General features: G+C 49.8%; 1 protein-coding gene across 9 annotated transcripts in view; it reads left to right on the top strand.

Annotated features, from left to right (window-relative positions):
* The window catches only part of SRGAP2 (SLIT-ROBO Rho GTPase activating protein 2), a 237,761-nt gene extending 225,524 nt beyond the window's left edge, over window positions 1–12,237 (top strand). For 4 of the 9 annotated variants that reach the window (XM_033852663.2, XM_033852657.2, XM_033852658.2 and 1 more), the window contains 5 exons: window positions 906–1,086; window positions 2,570–2,716; window positions 5,964–6,002; window positions 6,215–6,539; window positions 8,652–12,237. In XM_033852663.2, the coding sequence (XP_033708554.1) occupies window positions 906–1,086; window positions 2,570–2,716; window positions 5,964–6,002; window positions 6,215–6,539; window positions 8,652–9,035 (1,076 nt within the window). In that variant the 3' untranslated portion in view covers window positions 9,036–12,237. The other 5 variants (XM_033852660.2, XM_033852662.2, XM_033852665.2 and 2 more) reach the window with 4 other exon arrangements.
* The last annotated feature ends 994 nt before the right edge of the window (window positions 12,238–13,231 follow it).

A 13,231-nucleotide genomic window follows, 5' to 3' on the forward strand; every position in this document is an offset into this window, starting at 1 on the left:
CATAGTCTTGTTTGTAAGTAGCCTTTCTCTCCACTACTCAGAATATCTGATTTTAACCCTGGGTTCCTGATTTGTGGGAGCCTTCTTTTTGCTCTCTGACCTCTACCTGCAGCCCAGAACAGATAATGACAACGATGACAGTAATAACAGTAGCTGACACGTATGTAGCACTTACTGTGGGCCCACACAGTTCTGAGCACTTTTACAAATTGTTATTTGTTGACTCCTCATACCAACTTCCTGAAAAAGGCACTATTATTATCCTCATTTTATAGATGAGGAAACAGAAGCATACACAAAAGTAAAAATACATTGCCTTTGCACACCCCTTTTAATTTTTCAAATCACTTACATGTGCATTTTTCCATGTATTGACCACAACATATATTTCCATATTTTGCTCCTTGGAAAGTTGATTGGGCAAGTTATTTTCTCTTTATAGCAACTAAAAGCTCATGTTCTAGTAGGGAGAGTGGATAATGTAAATAAGTTATTCAAAGTACAATATGTTAAGTGTTCTAAATTAATGGAGTTATTTTACAGTCAGAAAGGAAGTAATGCTTACAAGTACAGTATGGCATAAAGAGCTATGGGAACACCAAGGAAGTTACTAGAGGAAGCAGGTGATGTTTGAGTTGTGATTCAATGTGTTTCATCAGGCAGGTGACAGAGAGAGATTCAGGTGGAGGGAACAGCATAAGCAAAGGCAAGGAAGAGCATACAAGTGCTTTCAGGGGTTTGCACAGTCTGCATGGGAATACCTGCTTTATAGATCATCTGTGACTTATTTTCACACTAGGTTATCTTCCCACCACTGTAAGTTCAGCTAACTGGGCTCTTCTACCCAGTTTCCTGAGTCTGTGAGTCCCAACAGCATGTGTTTCCTTCTTTTCCACCCCTCTCAGAGTGTGAGCCCATCGAGGCCATTGCCAAGTTTGACTACGTGGGCCGGACAGCCCGAGAGCTGTCCTTCAAGAAGGGGGCATCCCTGCTGCTCTACCAGCGGGCTTCCGACGACTGGTGGGAAGGCCGGCACAATGGCATCGACGGACTCATCCCCCATCAGTACATCGTGGTCCAAGACACGTACGTTAGGCCCCCTGCACCTTTAGGGGTCCCTGGCCGCACTGTGGGAGTGAGACTTTATTTCTGGAGCCCAGGAGGATGAGGGAGACCAACCCCTAGGGGGCGCCGACACAGTCCTGAAGTGTCGTGGTTCCTTTGAAGGGCCCCCAGACTCAGAGACTGAGTGGAGAATTGTTTTTTCATCTCTCCACTCTCTACTCCCCCGCCAATCACATCTCCACCACCCTCCCCCACCCCCAGTCATTCTAGAAACTTGCCAGCCAGCACTCATCCACATTTATACCTGATGAGTGATAATGAGGGGTTATTATTTGACCACTTACATTTCCTTTCTGGAAAGATCAGGTTGGGAAAACATTTTGATTTCTCTGTCTTTTTTTTTAAACAACCTGATGGCGCTTTTCCACTTGCAAATGAAAATGTTGAGTTCATTTTCTAGTAGAAATCTAGCTTAAGCAGCCTTGTGGAAATAACCCAGTTCATTTAACCCAGGTGAGGTTGACTTGGAGAAAGACAGGGGAGAGGAGGGGAAAGGATGTCGGGGAACAAAGGGAACATGGACTGGTTCCAGAGAGACTTCATCACACGGGCTGTAGGTTGGTTCCTGCTCTTTGAAGCAATGTCTTTGCATCAAGAAGGCTTTTCCCCGTGGCCCCTCAAATCTGCCTCCCTGCCCCATTGCCCTGCCTCTGATCCCGACTCCCTCCCCTTGGATACGATGCTGTCAGTGTTTTTAGTCCTTCCCTTAATATTATTTTTTAAAGGTTGATATCCTGAATGAGTCTGCACCCTCTCAGCCTCTCCCCAGCTCGTTCTGCGGGGAAATCCTCCCTCTGTTGATAACATCGCATACCTGGTGGCCATCTGTGCGTGGACCCTCCCAAATTTAGCATTATGACTTCACTCCAGGACCGAGAGAAGATGAATTGTGGGGGAGAAGGGGCTTTCTTTGTCATCAGTAGCCAGAGGGGCCGGGAGAGCCGTGGAGAGACCTGGGACCGGCTTGGACGCTCTAAGCAGGGCTAGATGCGCTACGACAGAGTGTGGCAGTGTCCTGCCTCAACGCCGGCATCTCCAGAGCCATGGCAGAGCTGACTGCCCTTGCCCAGCTGTGCTCGGGACCTGAGCACATAAACGGCCACCTGGACCTCCTGCAGGAGGTGGCCCCGGCACAGCTGCCCCGGGAAAGCAGCGAGGGGTAGAAGGCAGACACCTCGAATCCAGGAGTCCCCTAGCCCAGCTTTCGGAGGATCTGAGGACCCCGCAGAACTCAGCAGGATTATTTATCTTTATTTAAATGACCCTCCAAAGGCCCGTAGCTTTCCTTGCCTCCGCTCCCAGAGCCCAGCCAGGTGTCGCTGCTGCCTCAGAACCATTGTGGGGTCGCGTGTGTGTCGGGGGGGCCATCTTGCCGATTTAACACTGCTTTTTGTGTTGTTGTTGTTTTCCCCTCCTCCCTGCCTGCCTGCCCCTTCTCCCCCAGCGAGGACGGTGTCGTGGAGAGGTCCAGCCCCAAGTCTGAGATTGAGGTCATTTCTGAGCCACCTGAAGAAAAGGTGACAGCCAGAGCGGGGGCCAGCTGTCCCAGTGGGGGTCATGTAGCCGATATTTATCTTGCAAACATCAACAAGTAAGCTCTGCTTTTCATTTTCTGCTCCCCTGAATGACTTGCGACACCCCGCCTCACCCTCTGGCCTAACCGCCCTCTCCATCCCTGTGCTGCATCCCCCCACTTCCCGGCCCGACAGCTTGCATGTGCTCGTGGCTGCTCCAAGGTGGACAGGGCCAAGGAAGCATCCACAGGCCTCGTCAGCAGGCCCAGGTCTCCGGCTAGCGGCCGTCACGCTAAGGACGGGTGTGCCCCTCTGTCCCTGCAGCGTCTGTCCGCTCAGACTTCCTGGCCATCTGACTGCTGAAAATTTGGCCAAAGCTGTAGTCACTTCACGTAACTTGGTTTTGTACTGTTTCTCAGAGGTGCCTTCTCTTTTCCAATTCTGACTCAAATAATAATCTTTGATGTCTTCCTTGGCCCTTGTCTGTCCAAAGATCCAAAGTCTGTGCATCTTCTACCAGGTTCATGTCACCCTAGATGGTTTATTTAGATATCACATGTCTGTTTCTCCCTCATCCTGCATTCGCTCCCCTGGAGGAAAGGCGACCACTACCCCCACCAACCCCCACAAGGAAAGCTTTGTCCTGAGCTCTTTCTTCACTGTCTAACCCCCCAGCTCCCTTTTCTCTTGCCCTTTCACACCAGTAGAAATAATTTGCCATTTTTTCCCCCTATTGCTTTGGCCCTGTGTATTATCCTTCCCTGTTAGTCCCTTTGCAGATTCCCACTTCTGTCCAGCAGGCTCGTAACTGTGCCCCCCAGCTTTCACAGTGGCTGTTAGCAACATCCTGGGGTTTTAACTCCACCCACACCCGATCTGGCCGTCTAGAGGGATTCCACGCCTGTGTGCTGCTGCCTCCCCTAGAGACATTCAGGTTATTGGAGAACTAATCTCATCTCAAGGGGCCAGACACCAAGCCCCAAAGCCTACAGACCTCTTTCCGCCAGGCCCTGAACCTTGGCCCAGTGCCAGCAGGATGACAAGCCCCAGGGCGCTCCCGATGAATATGGATTGGAGATGATGTACAGTTTTTATTCCCCTCTGGCTTTGGAGGAATGAAATGATTTGCACATTGAAAACCTGTTAACCGTAGCCTCTGGACACTGAAACTGGAAGGAGAATAAAAGATGCTTGTTGTTTTTAAACTGCACCAGGTCGCCCAGATCTCTTGGCTTTTTTCCAACCAGACGGTAGCAGGGGGAGTGTTTGGGGCACATGGTTCTTTTCCATCTCTTTCACCCTCTACTTAGTAAAGTAGCTGATTCAGCGCACTTGGTCAGTGTAGTCACAATTTCAGTCAGACCGGTAAGAAAGATCGAGGATTTAATTTATTTCCCTCCAGCATAGTGTGCCCTGTTGGGGGGGCCAGCTAGTAAAAAGTTAACTGTGGGCTAACGACATTTTCTTCATTATTTACAAGTCTACGTTAATTGTAAGCCTATAATCATAAGGTTGTAAGCCTGTAATTAACCCAGAAACCAAGGCGAGGTTGGTGGAGAGAGAGTTAGCTAATTAGTCGGGTACAGATTTTTAAGCCATCATGTATTTGTTGCCATTTGTACAAAGGAATTGTAGAGAGTAATACCTTGAATACTCAAAAGATGAACATCTGGTAGAAAGTCAAGGCGGTTCCCGTGAACTCCTTGGCTGGTGGTATCAAGATGGGGTCTTGGAGGATGTGGTCTGCCCAGACGCCAGCTGGTCCGTGGGGGAGCAGCCGCCCCCTGGGATGTCTTGCCCTTAGGACTGATCGGCCTTCGAGCCACGCCTCCTGCCCCACACAGCTCTCCTCCCGAGCTCCTTCTCTCTCCTGAGTACCCTGGGTTCTCTTCCACCCCTGGACCTTCACATCTGCTGTCTTCTCACCTGGTCGACTCTTCTCCCTTCGAGACTCAGTCCAAAAATTTCTTTTTAGGGAAGGCTTTCTGACACCCCTGAATTCCTCAGGGCTGAGTTAGGTGCCCTTATTCCGTATTCCCGAGGCAATCTCAGGACACAAGCTGCGCTTGGATCTCCCACCAGGCTGAGCTCCTTGAAACCAGGAACTGTCTTCCTCCCTCTATATCCCTGGGGCCTGGCCCACACCAGCCACTCCATAAATCTGCCTCATTAGCAGTTTGGGCCTTGTAAGTCAGCCCTCCTCACAAGAGGGAAAAAGGAAATCAGCAAGGAGTTATTAGGGTGCGGCCTCTCAGTTCAATTCCACACATTTCACTGAGCGCCTCCTGTTGTGCCAGGTACGCCTGCCGCTTATTCAGGGACGAATAAGGTGATCCCTGGCCTCGGAGCTCACAGTCGGGCAAGGTGAATGCCACAGAGACAAGTCACTAAAAAGTGGTTCCATAGATGCACTGAAGGAGCAGAAGGGGGAGTGAAGTCTGCCTGCCCATGGGGGAGGGAGGTCAGGGAAGAATTTGCAGAAGAGGAAAAGTCATTTCAACTGGACCTTATAAGACTCTGCAAACATCCTTTATCCACTGGAGAGTGGCTGACCCCCAAGGCTAAAGCTGCCGAGCAGGCAGCCTCACGGAGTGGCTGCTGTGTGCCAAATCCCGAACCGGGCCCCGGGCGCGTATGATGAGGAAGACCTCCGCGGTGGCCCTGCCCCGAGGACCAGCTCCTTATCTTCAGGTCCTACCCCTTCCCTTCTTCCGTCCTCAACTCCCACCTCAGCCTCAGTGGCCCTTAGTATATTCAAGTTCAGAGCTGCCCAGCTGCCATCCCAAACCAGAAGTGTCATTGCCTCTTAGATTAGGTCCTATAGTATCTGATTCCAAGAGATAATGAAATTATTCAGCAGTGGGCAACACCCATATGAATAAGATTCTGTCAGACCATTTCATCTGAGAGCTTTAGTGGTCTGAAACAGATCGACTCAGAGCCAGGGTTCAGCCCAGTGCTGGGTGACTTAGGGTCACGTAGATGTATTTCCACCCTAGAAAATGCACAAACGTGACCCAAACTCTGCAGCATTGCAGCCTCTTGAAAAATATTCTGTTCCATATCTGCAGAATAAGCAGCAACAGCCTCTTGCCAAAGCCCCAAATAATTAGTCTTGTCAGTGGACTAAGAAACATGCTAAAATTTGGAAAAGTCAACTCTCCTCTTACCAGCAATTCCCTACCTCCTTGGTGATGGTGAGACTTTTTCTCCTACCTGGGGTCTGGGGCCTGCTTTCTGTGCAGAGCAGGTAACGGAGGGTACCTTTTCATGAATCTGTCTCCCATTAGAAACTTTTGCTTAATCAGACATTTTTCCTGACAGCACCTTACATCTTGAGAACTCAAAGCCCACGACCACCAAGTAAGTATCTATTTCTCCTTTGCCCAGGTCGGGGGTGGCAGGGAGACAAAGACATGGAGAAAGCAAGGGAAGGTGACACAGGAGAGGACATGCTCTGTGTCCTCTCCTTCCAGAAGTCCCTGGGTACCAACATCTGCCCCTCTCTCACTCATCCTAGCTTCCTCGGAGCCAGGGCTCCCTGATCAAACCGCCCTTTCTGTTTGTCATTGAAGGCAAAGGAAGCGGCCAGAATCTGGGAGCATCCGGAAAACATTTCGGAGCGACGGCCATGGGCTGAGCAGTTCCCTGACTGATTCCGCCTCCCCGGGGGTAGGGGCAAGCTGCCGCCCATCTTCCCAGCCCATCCTGAGCCAGAGTCTCCCCAAGGAAGGGCCAGATAAGTGTTCCATCAGTGGGCATGGGAGTCTCAACTCCATCAGCCGTCACTCATCCCTGAAGAACCGGCTGGACAGTCCACAGATCCGGAAGACGGTGACAGCAGGCAGGTCAAAAAGCTTCAATAACCACCGGCCCATGGACCCTGAGGTCATTGCACAGGTAACTGGGGGCTCTTGGACAAATAGCTACTACAAGTCTACACTTGTCGCTGCTGCTTAGTGCAGCCCATGCTCATTATGACGGCACTTGAAAGAGAACGGTACCTTATACACTGAGTTCAGGGACTGTTAGACATCTAGACCCGATAAGATGGCTTTCCAAGAAATTTGCCGATCCCTCTCTCCCCAAAAAGAACTTGAAGACAAAATAAAAGAAGGCAGGCTTCTTGCTCATATATGGGCTATTTGCAAGCCTGTTGTAATTTTTAAAGCCAGTAGTTACAGATTGAGTGTTTCTGATAGAATCCATTCAGCCCAATTTTGAGTCTTGAGACCCTGGTAGATTTCAGCGAAGCTGCCCGAGTGGTGAGGCTCAGAGGTCGTTCTGGCCACATTTTCATATCAGTGTGCCATTCCCATCATCCCTGAGGCTAATCTCTGGTCCCTAGTGATAGATCAATGATCAATCAACAATCTGCTCCTGGTTGTGAAGGCCCCAAATTACTCTGCCACTGCGCACTCCGGTCCCAGAAAGGTTTCCAGCCCAAGCCTCCAGAGGCAGTGGAGATGAGCTCCCTTGCTTGCTACAGGGTCTTCCTTCCATGTATGCATCACACTGACGAGTCTCTGTTTTCCATGAAATATTAGAGATCCAACCCCACCTCTAAAAATACGACTCTCGGGGCCACTCCAAGCAGTTCACTCAGACGTCTCTCCCAACTCTATAATTTTCATTAGACCAGGTAGGAACTAAAGGCTCATCGTTGCCCTTTTATGTCTCAACTGAGTTGAGATTCTCCTCACCCCAACTTCAGGGTAGAGGCTGGGTGTGGCCTCTGTTGGCTTAATCGCAGTGCTCTGCTTAGGGATGGTGTACCTGGCAAGCACAGTATTAAGCTACAGGCCTGAGATGTCTTGCTTTGCTAGCCTTCTGTTTCTGTGCCTCTCCTTAAGCTCTTGGCTGCAATCTGCCTTGCACCACGGGAATCCTCCCAGCTCCCTCTTTGGCCAGGTGTTAGGAACGTCGGAATAGCTACATAACTGGGACAGACTCTAGCTGCAGAGCGGGACTGAGGAGGGAGATGGAGTTCTTTCTGCACAATTTTAAGGTTTGAGAACATCAGAGGGATGAGTGAAATTGAACCACTCTCAGCAGAAAGCATGGATTACCCTGTAGGGCAAAGAAGCCTTAACCAGGGGCCTTTGCCTGAAACATGCAGTCTTTCCACGTGAGTTTAATCCCAAGGGAGGAGCCCTGCGATGGTTTGGGAGTGCTAGACACAGTGTGTGGAGAGGTGGGGAGGGATCTGGGAGGTCTCCCTGGGAGGCAGCTGGCTGCATACAAAGGGTCTTTGGTTCTGCCTTGAGCTCCTGAGCTAAGCCTGCCGTTTCCTAAGATCTGGAGTATTCCACTGTGAAACTCAATGGAGATTCACCTATGTGGGCTCTGGCTCCCCCTCCTGGTCACTCCTTGGTCCCCTCTTATGGTGATGGGTGGAAGGAAATGGCTTCATCAAGATGAGCACTCTGGATGGGGTGGAGCGGGGGCAGGGGTGGGGGGGGTGTCCTGATGGATCCTCAGGGCCAGGGCTCTTGAACCTTCCCTCAGTCCTTGAGGAGGAAGGACTAACCCTCTTAACCTTTGGCCTTTAAAGTCCAAGATAACAAAGATCATACTTCATCTGTACCACTTTTTTTAAAAATTGTTTATTATGTACAGTTTCAAACAAACGTAGAATATGAATCCCATGTACTCATGACCAAACTCCTGGCCACCCTTAGTTCATCCACCTTTCCTGTCCCTGCTGGATTACATGTCATCTCATCCATAGATACATCCATGCGTGTGTCTAAAACCTGAGGGCTCTATTTAAAAAGCATCTCAACCACTCTGTCTAAAGGGTAAAAAAAAAACCCTCATGTGAACGCAAGTCCTTTTGCCCCCCTTCCCTCCCATTCTGAACATCCAGATGTTCAAAGATTTTGGCCAAATAAAATCATCTGGACATCTCCTTACAGTCGGTTTCTCCATGATTTGGCCCAGGTTGTTGAAATAGGACCCTGGGGGCTTCTCCCTACGTGAGCCTCACTCTCTCCTTTCTCCTGTCCGCAGGATATTGAGGCGACCATGAACTCTGCCCTGAACGAGCTGCGGGAGCTAGAACGGCAGAGCAGCGTCAAGCACACCCCGGACGTGGTTCTGGACACCTTGGAGCCCCTCAAGACCTCCCCTGTGGTGGCCCCCACATCGGAGCCCTCCAGTCCCCTGCACACTCAGCTCCTCAAGGACCCTGAGCCCACCTTCCAGCGTAGCGCCAGCACTGCTGGGGACATCGCCTGCGCCTTCCGGCCTGTCAAGTCTGTCAAGATGGCGGCCCCAGTCAAGCCGCCAGCCACACGGCCCAAGCCCACTGTCTTCCCCAAAACAAATGCCACTAGCCCCGGTGTCAACTCCTCTGCCTCCCCACAGTCCACTGACAAGTCTTGTACTGTCTGAGGGATGTAATTTAATTGTTCTAGACAAGGGGACTGGAGGGACTGACTGTTATTAAAATCTTCCTATTTAACTAGCTTGGGGACTTCAGTTGAAAATTAGGTTCTAAGTTGTTCTTGCAGGAATTAGCCTCCCCATCACCCAAAACCTTGAGAATGAAGCCCTCGTTATCGCCCAGCCCTCCCCCACCCTTCCCGCTACCTTCTGCTTCCCCCTGTTGTCGTAATCCAGCCAGCTACAGTACATACTGTTCTTAGGTTAGCCAGAGGTAGGTTTCTCCATTATCAGGTCACTGTGAAATCTGGCAAGGCAAGTCACAGGGCCGTGGGCTGAAGTCTCAGTCCCCTCAGACACAAGGGATGCCTAGCCAGATGGCTGGCTGCTGACGGCCAGCTCTCAGTGGCATCTTGTTTTGGGTACTGATCATAGAGAACACACACACACACACACACACGCACGCACGCGCGCGCACACACACACACACACACACACACACCTTTTTCTAGTCTCTGGCATGTGTAGCCTCTCCTGGTCCTAGATAGACTGGTCTCTTTGTAAGCTATTGTGGCAGTTCACACAGGAGCCACCAGGAGTCTCTGTTTCCGTTACAAATCTCAACTCTGTCTGGGCCAGAGAACCTAGCCTTTGACTCTCTCCACCGTGTGAAATTTAGCAGGATGGGACTCAATCCTGTAAACTGTTTGGGGTTGGGGGCTTTCTCTCTGTCTTCTTTCTATTGGTGTGAATTGATCATTGGTGTTTGCTTTTGCTCTCCTCCATTGTCTGGAACTACAACCCAATCTTCTTACAGAACTTCTAAAGTTTTTCTGAATGTATAGACATTTCTCGGGTTCCTATCTTTGTCTCTGATGTACCGTTTTCCATTTAAGACATTTTCCTGTATAAGACAGTTTTATAGTTGGTTGCTTTTAGGGTAAAGAGGCTTAAGACAGTTTTATTGTGTTTTTGGCAGGTTTGGAAAAGGTAAGAAATGGGTCCTTCCTCCCACTTTTTTGGGTACTTAAGACATAAAATTCATAATCCTATTAAAAATTAAATTCAGCTTTGCTAATCCTAAAATTGTTCCCAAATGAAAATGTATTCTAAGTTTATCCCCTAGTTGGGTTATTCCACAAGGCCTCTCTTCAGGGACCAGCGGGGGCTTAGGGAGCTCTAGTTGGATTAAAAAGAGACATTGCTCCTTAAAACTGGTCTTCAGGGGCTTCCCTGGTGGCACAGTGGTTGGGAGTTCCTGCCAATGCAGGGAACACGGGTTCGTGCCCCGGTCCGGGGGTTCCCACATGCTGCGGAGCGGCTGGGCCCGTGAGCCATGGCCGCTGAGCCTGCGCGTCCGGAGCCTGTGCTCCGCAACGGGAGAGGCCACAACAGTGAGAGGACCGCGTACTGCAAAAAAAAAAAAAAAAAAAACTGGTCTTCATTTATCCAGACAAGCACAACTAAGAGAACTCTTCGCCCCACGGGCTTTAAAGTCTTTCCAAGGCCCGAATCTAAGAAAATCAAAAATTGGATGCTGAATATTTTGGCCTTCCTTCGGCTATTTTTCTGGTTCACCTCCAAAAAGCAAAAATAATACCCTTGTCTGCTTTAATTTGCTTTCCAAATCTGGTGCCCATGGTCCCAGCTCCCCTAACATCATGCTATCCCAGGAGGACCAGGGCTGGGGACAGTTAAACCCCAGGCTCATGGGTCTCAGACAACTACTTGAGTTAAAGTTGAAACTCATTCCTCTTCTCTGTTTTCTGGTTTTAAAGCTGTGCTTTTTGCCTTATTTTCCACAGTTTAGGAGAGATAGCGGGTTGCCGTTCAGATAGGAAAATCTGAACTTTCTTATCTTTGGCCCAGAAAATGCTCTTCAGACCAACATTTTGAAGTTGGTAGTTGGCTCTATGGAAAGCGGTAGGATTTTCCTCCTTTTGTGTGAAGGAAAAGAGAAGCTTTGTAGGAAGTTGCTAGCTAGAAAAGTAGCCTGCAACACCAGGAAAACCATCCCAAGAGCCAGGAGGGAGAGATGAAGAACTCCTTCAGTGCGTGTGTCAACCTGTGAGAGGCAACCCACAGTCCTCCGCATTCTTGGCTTTTGTTGATCTGTTTAGTGGCCTGTCCTTGTCTGTCACCTGGACTTACACAGGTCCTGAGCCAATAGGGGCCTTTCATACCCAAGGATCTGTTTCCTTGCTGGAAATGAAACCCTACCCTTCACTTGACATTCCCTTTGATCCAACTGGTCAAAATTGGTGCCCATACCTGCCCTTTTCCTCTTTTTCCGGCACATCCTTCTCTAAGAAAGGAAAGGCAAAGCTCCTTAATGACAACACCTTGGGCCTGTTCTGTTGCTCCTGCCTTGTTTCTCTTTCAGCCCTGTACATGACTTGCATTCACCATCCCCTCGGTCAGTGTCCATCTGCTGATTTGCATCATGAACTGGACAGTGTGTGAGAGGTCACCTGCTACCCCCGCTCTGGGAGCCGAGTTGTCTTCCCCTCTCTGGTGCTCCTGAAACCTGTGAGATGGTCCTGTCCAGAGGACTAGGAACCCTAGGAGGAGAGTCCTTCTCGGCAGAGCTCCTTGCAATCAACTGGAATCGAGGTTGCACACTGTGATTTTTACACCGAAAAGCCAAACGGAGCTGGCCACCCAGGGCCTAGGGAGACCAGTCTTCCTCGGATATGCTTCCTAAACCAGCATGATGCTTTGAAGAACCCCAATCTGCCCCTGGAGGCACGGATCCTTTTCCCGGTGTGGACTCTGATGGTCAATCTTTGGGAAGCAGAGGTGGGGCGGGGCTACCAGCGTCCCAGTTTGGAAAAGAGAGGAGTTTGCAGCCAGCCGCCTGTAAACTGGAAACACTGGTCTCAGCCAACCTCCTCAGGGTGCCCTGGTTTCTCCCCAAAGAGATGAGAGATGATGCCAGCAACAGGATGAACAGACCACTGGAAGGGCTGGTGTATATGTACTTCACGTTCAGAAGAGAAGTTAGATCTTCCAGGGAATTGCAATTTTGTGGCGTCTGACTTGTATGTCACGTTTGTGTAAAATGGTATATTCTTTAAAATAGTGTTGATAACTGGAATATTGTATGTATGCTTGGAGATGCTTTGTGTGAACCTAAGACTGTCACTCAACAGATGTTGGATTGGGGAAAATCCAAAGCACAACTTCGAAATAAAATACGTTTTTAGGTTTCGATGCTGCAGTTTATATCCTTTCTCCACCCCCTTAAATCTCCAATCCAGGAGTCCCGCTGCCCAGGAGGGATTTTGATTCGTCTGTGGTTACGGAGCCCTGCCTGGCAACAGAAGGAGAGTTGGGGTGACCTCAGGAGCCAACCATCTTCTCCCTCCCCCAGCAAGACAACAGCAGAGGTGCATTTAGAATGTGGATTCCCCCCCCCCCACCCCAGCATTTTCCTTTAGCCCATGTGTGGAACCTAAGGGATTGTGTAGCAAGTCTTCCCGCTCACCATTGGGCAGTCTGTTGCCATGAGAACCATTTCCTCCACAGAATCCACCTCCCCTGTTTTCAGTGAGGACTGTTCTCATTTCTGTCACTAGTCAGATTTCCCCATTTGCAGGAACAGAGCCTGTGCAGTTGCTTGGAAGCTTTGTCAGCCACAACTGAGGGTGACTGAAGGTTTTAGTTCCTCCACAACCAAAGCCCTGGATCATTCTGCCCTTGGCAGCCCCCTGCCTCTGGAAGAAGAGCTTACCCATGTGTTTGTGCTGTGGGTGTTGAGTACGGGGGTGGGGTGGGAGCATACCGAAAATGCTTTCTCTCCCTTAGATTTTGATTCTAGCAGATCATATATTCAAGGGTGAAGTTATTCAAAGGTGATCGTTTGAAATGCATCCTGGAGCCCCTAGGGCCCACACTTATGTTTCGTGGGCTTATTCTAATACCAGAGGCCCCTGGGTGGATCAAATCTCTCATGCCCAATGTTCAATGGTAATACAAGGAATCCTACCCCAGACACGTTACATCCTCTCCTTAGGTTTGCCATTGCCATCTGTTATTTGTATACTTTTTATTCGACTTTCTCATGCCCTTCTAATGTGTCATCTTTTCTCCCTCCCTCACTTTATGGTAGAGCTCTAGCTTGATCTTCTCTTGCTGGTCCCTTGGTCTTAGCTAAGTCAAAGCTGAGGCTCTTCTGCCGCCCTGTGCTGTGGAATGTAGGTGAC

Source organism: Tursiops truncatus, chromosome 1, assembly GCF_011762595.2.
Source record: "Tursiops truncatus isolate mTurTru1 chromosome 1, mTurTru1.mat.Y, whole genome shotgun sequence".
In the NCBI taxonomy this organism is placed as follows: Eukaryota; Metazoa; Chordata; class Mammalia; order Artiodactyla; family Delphinidae; genus Tursiops; species Tursiops truncatus.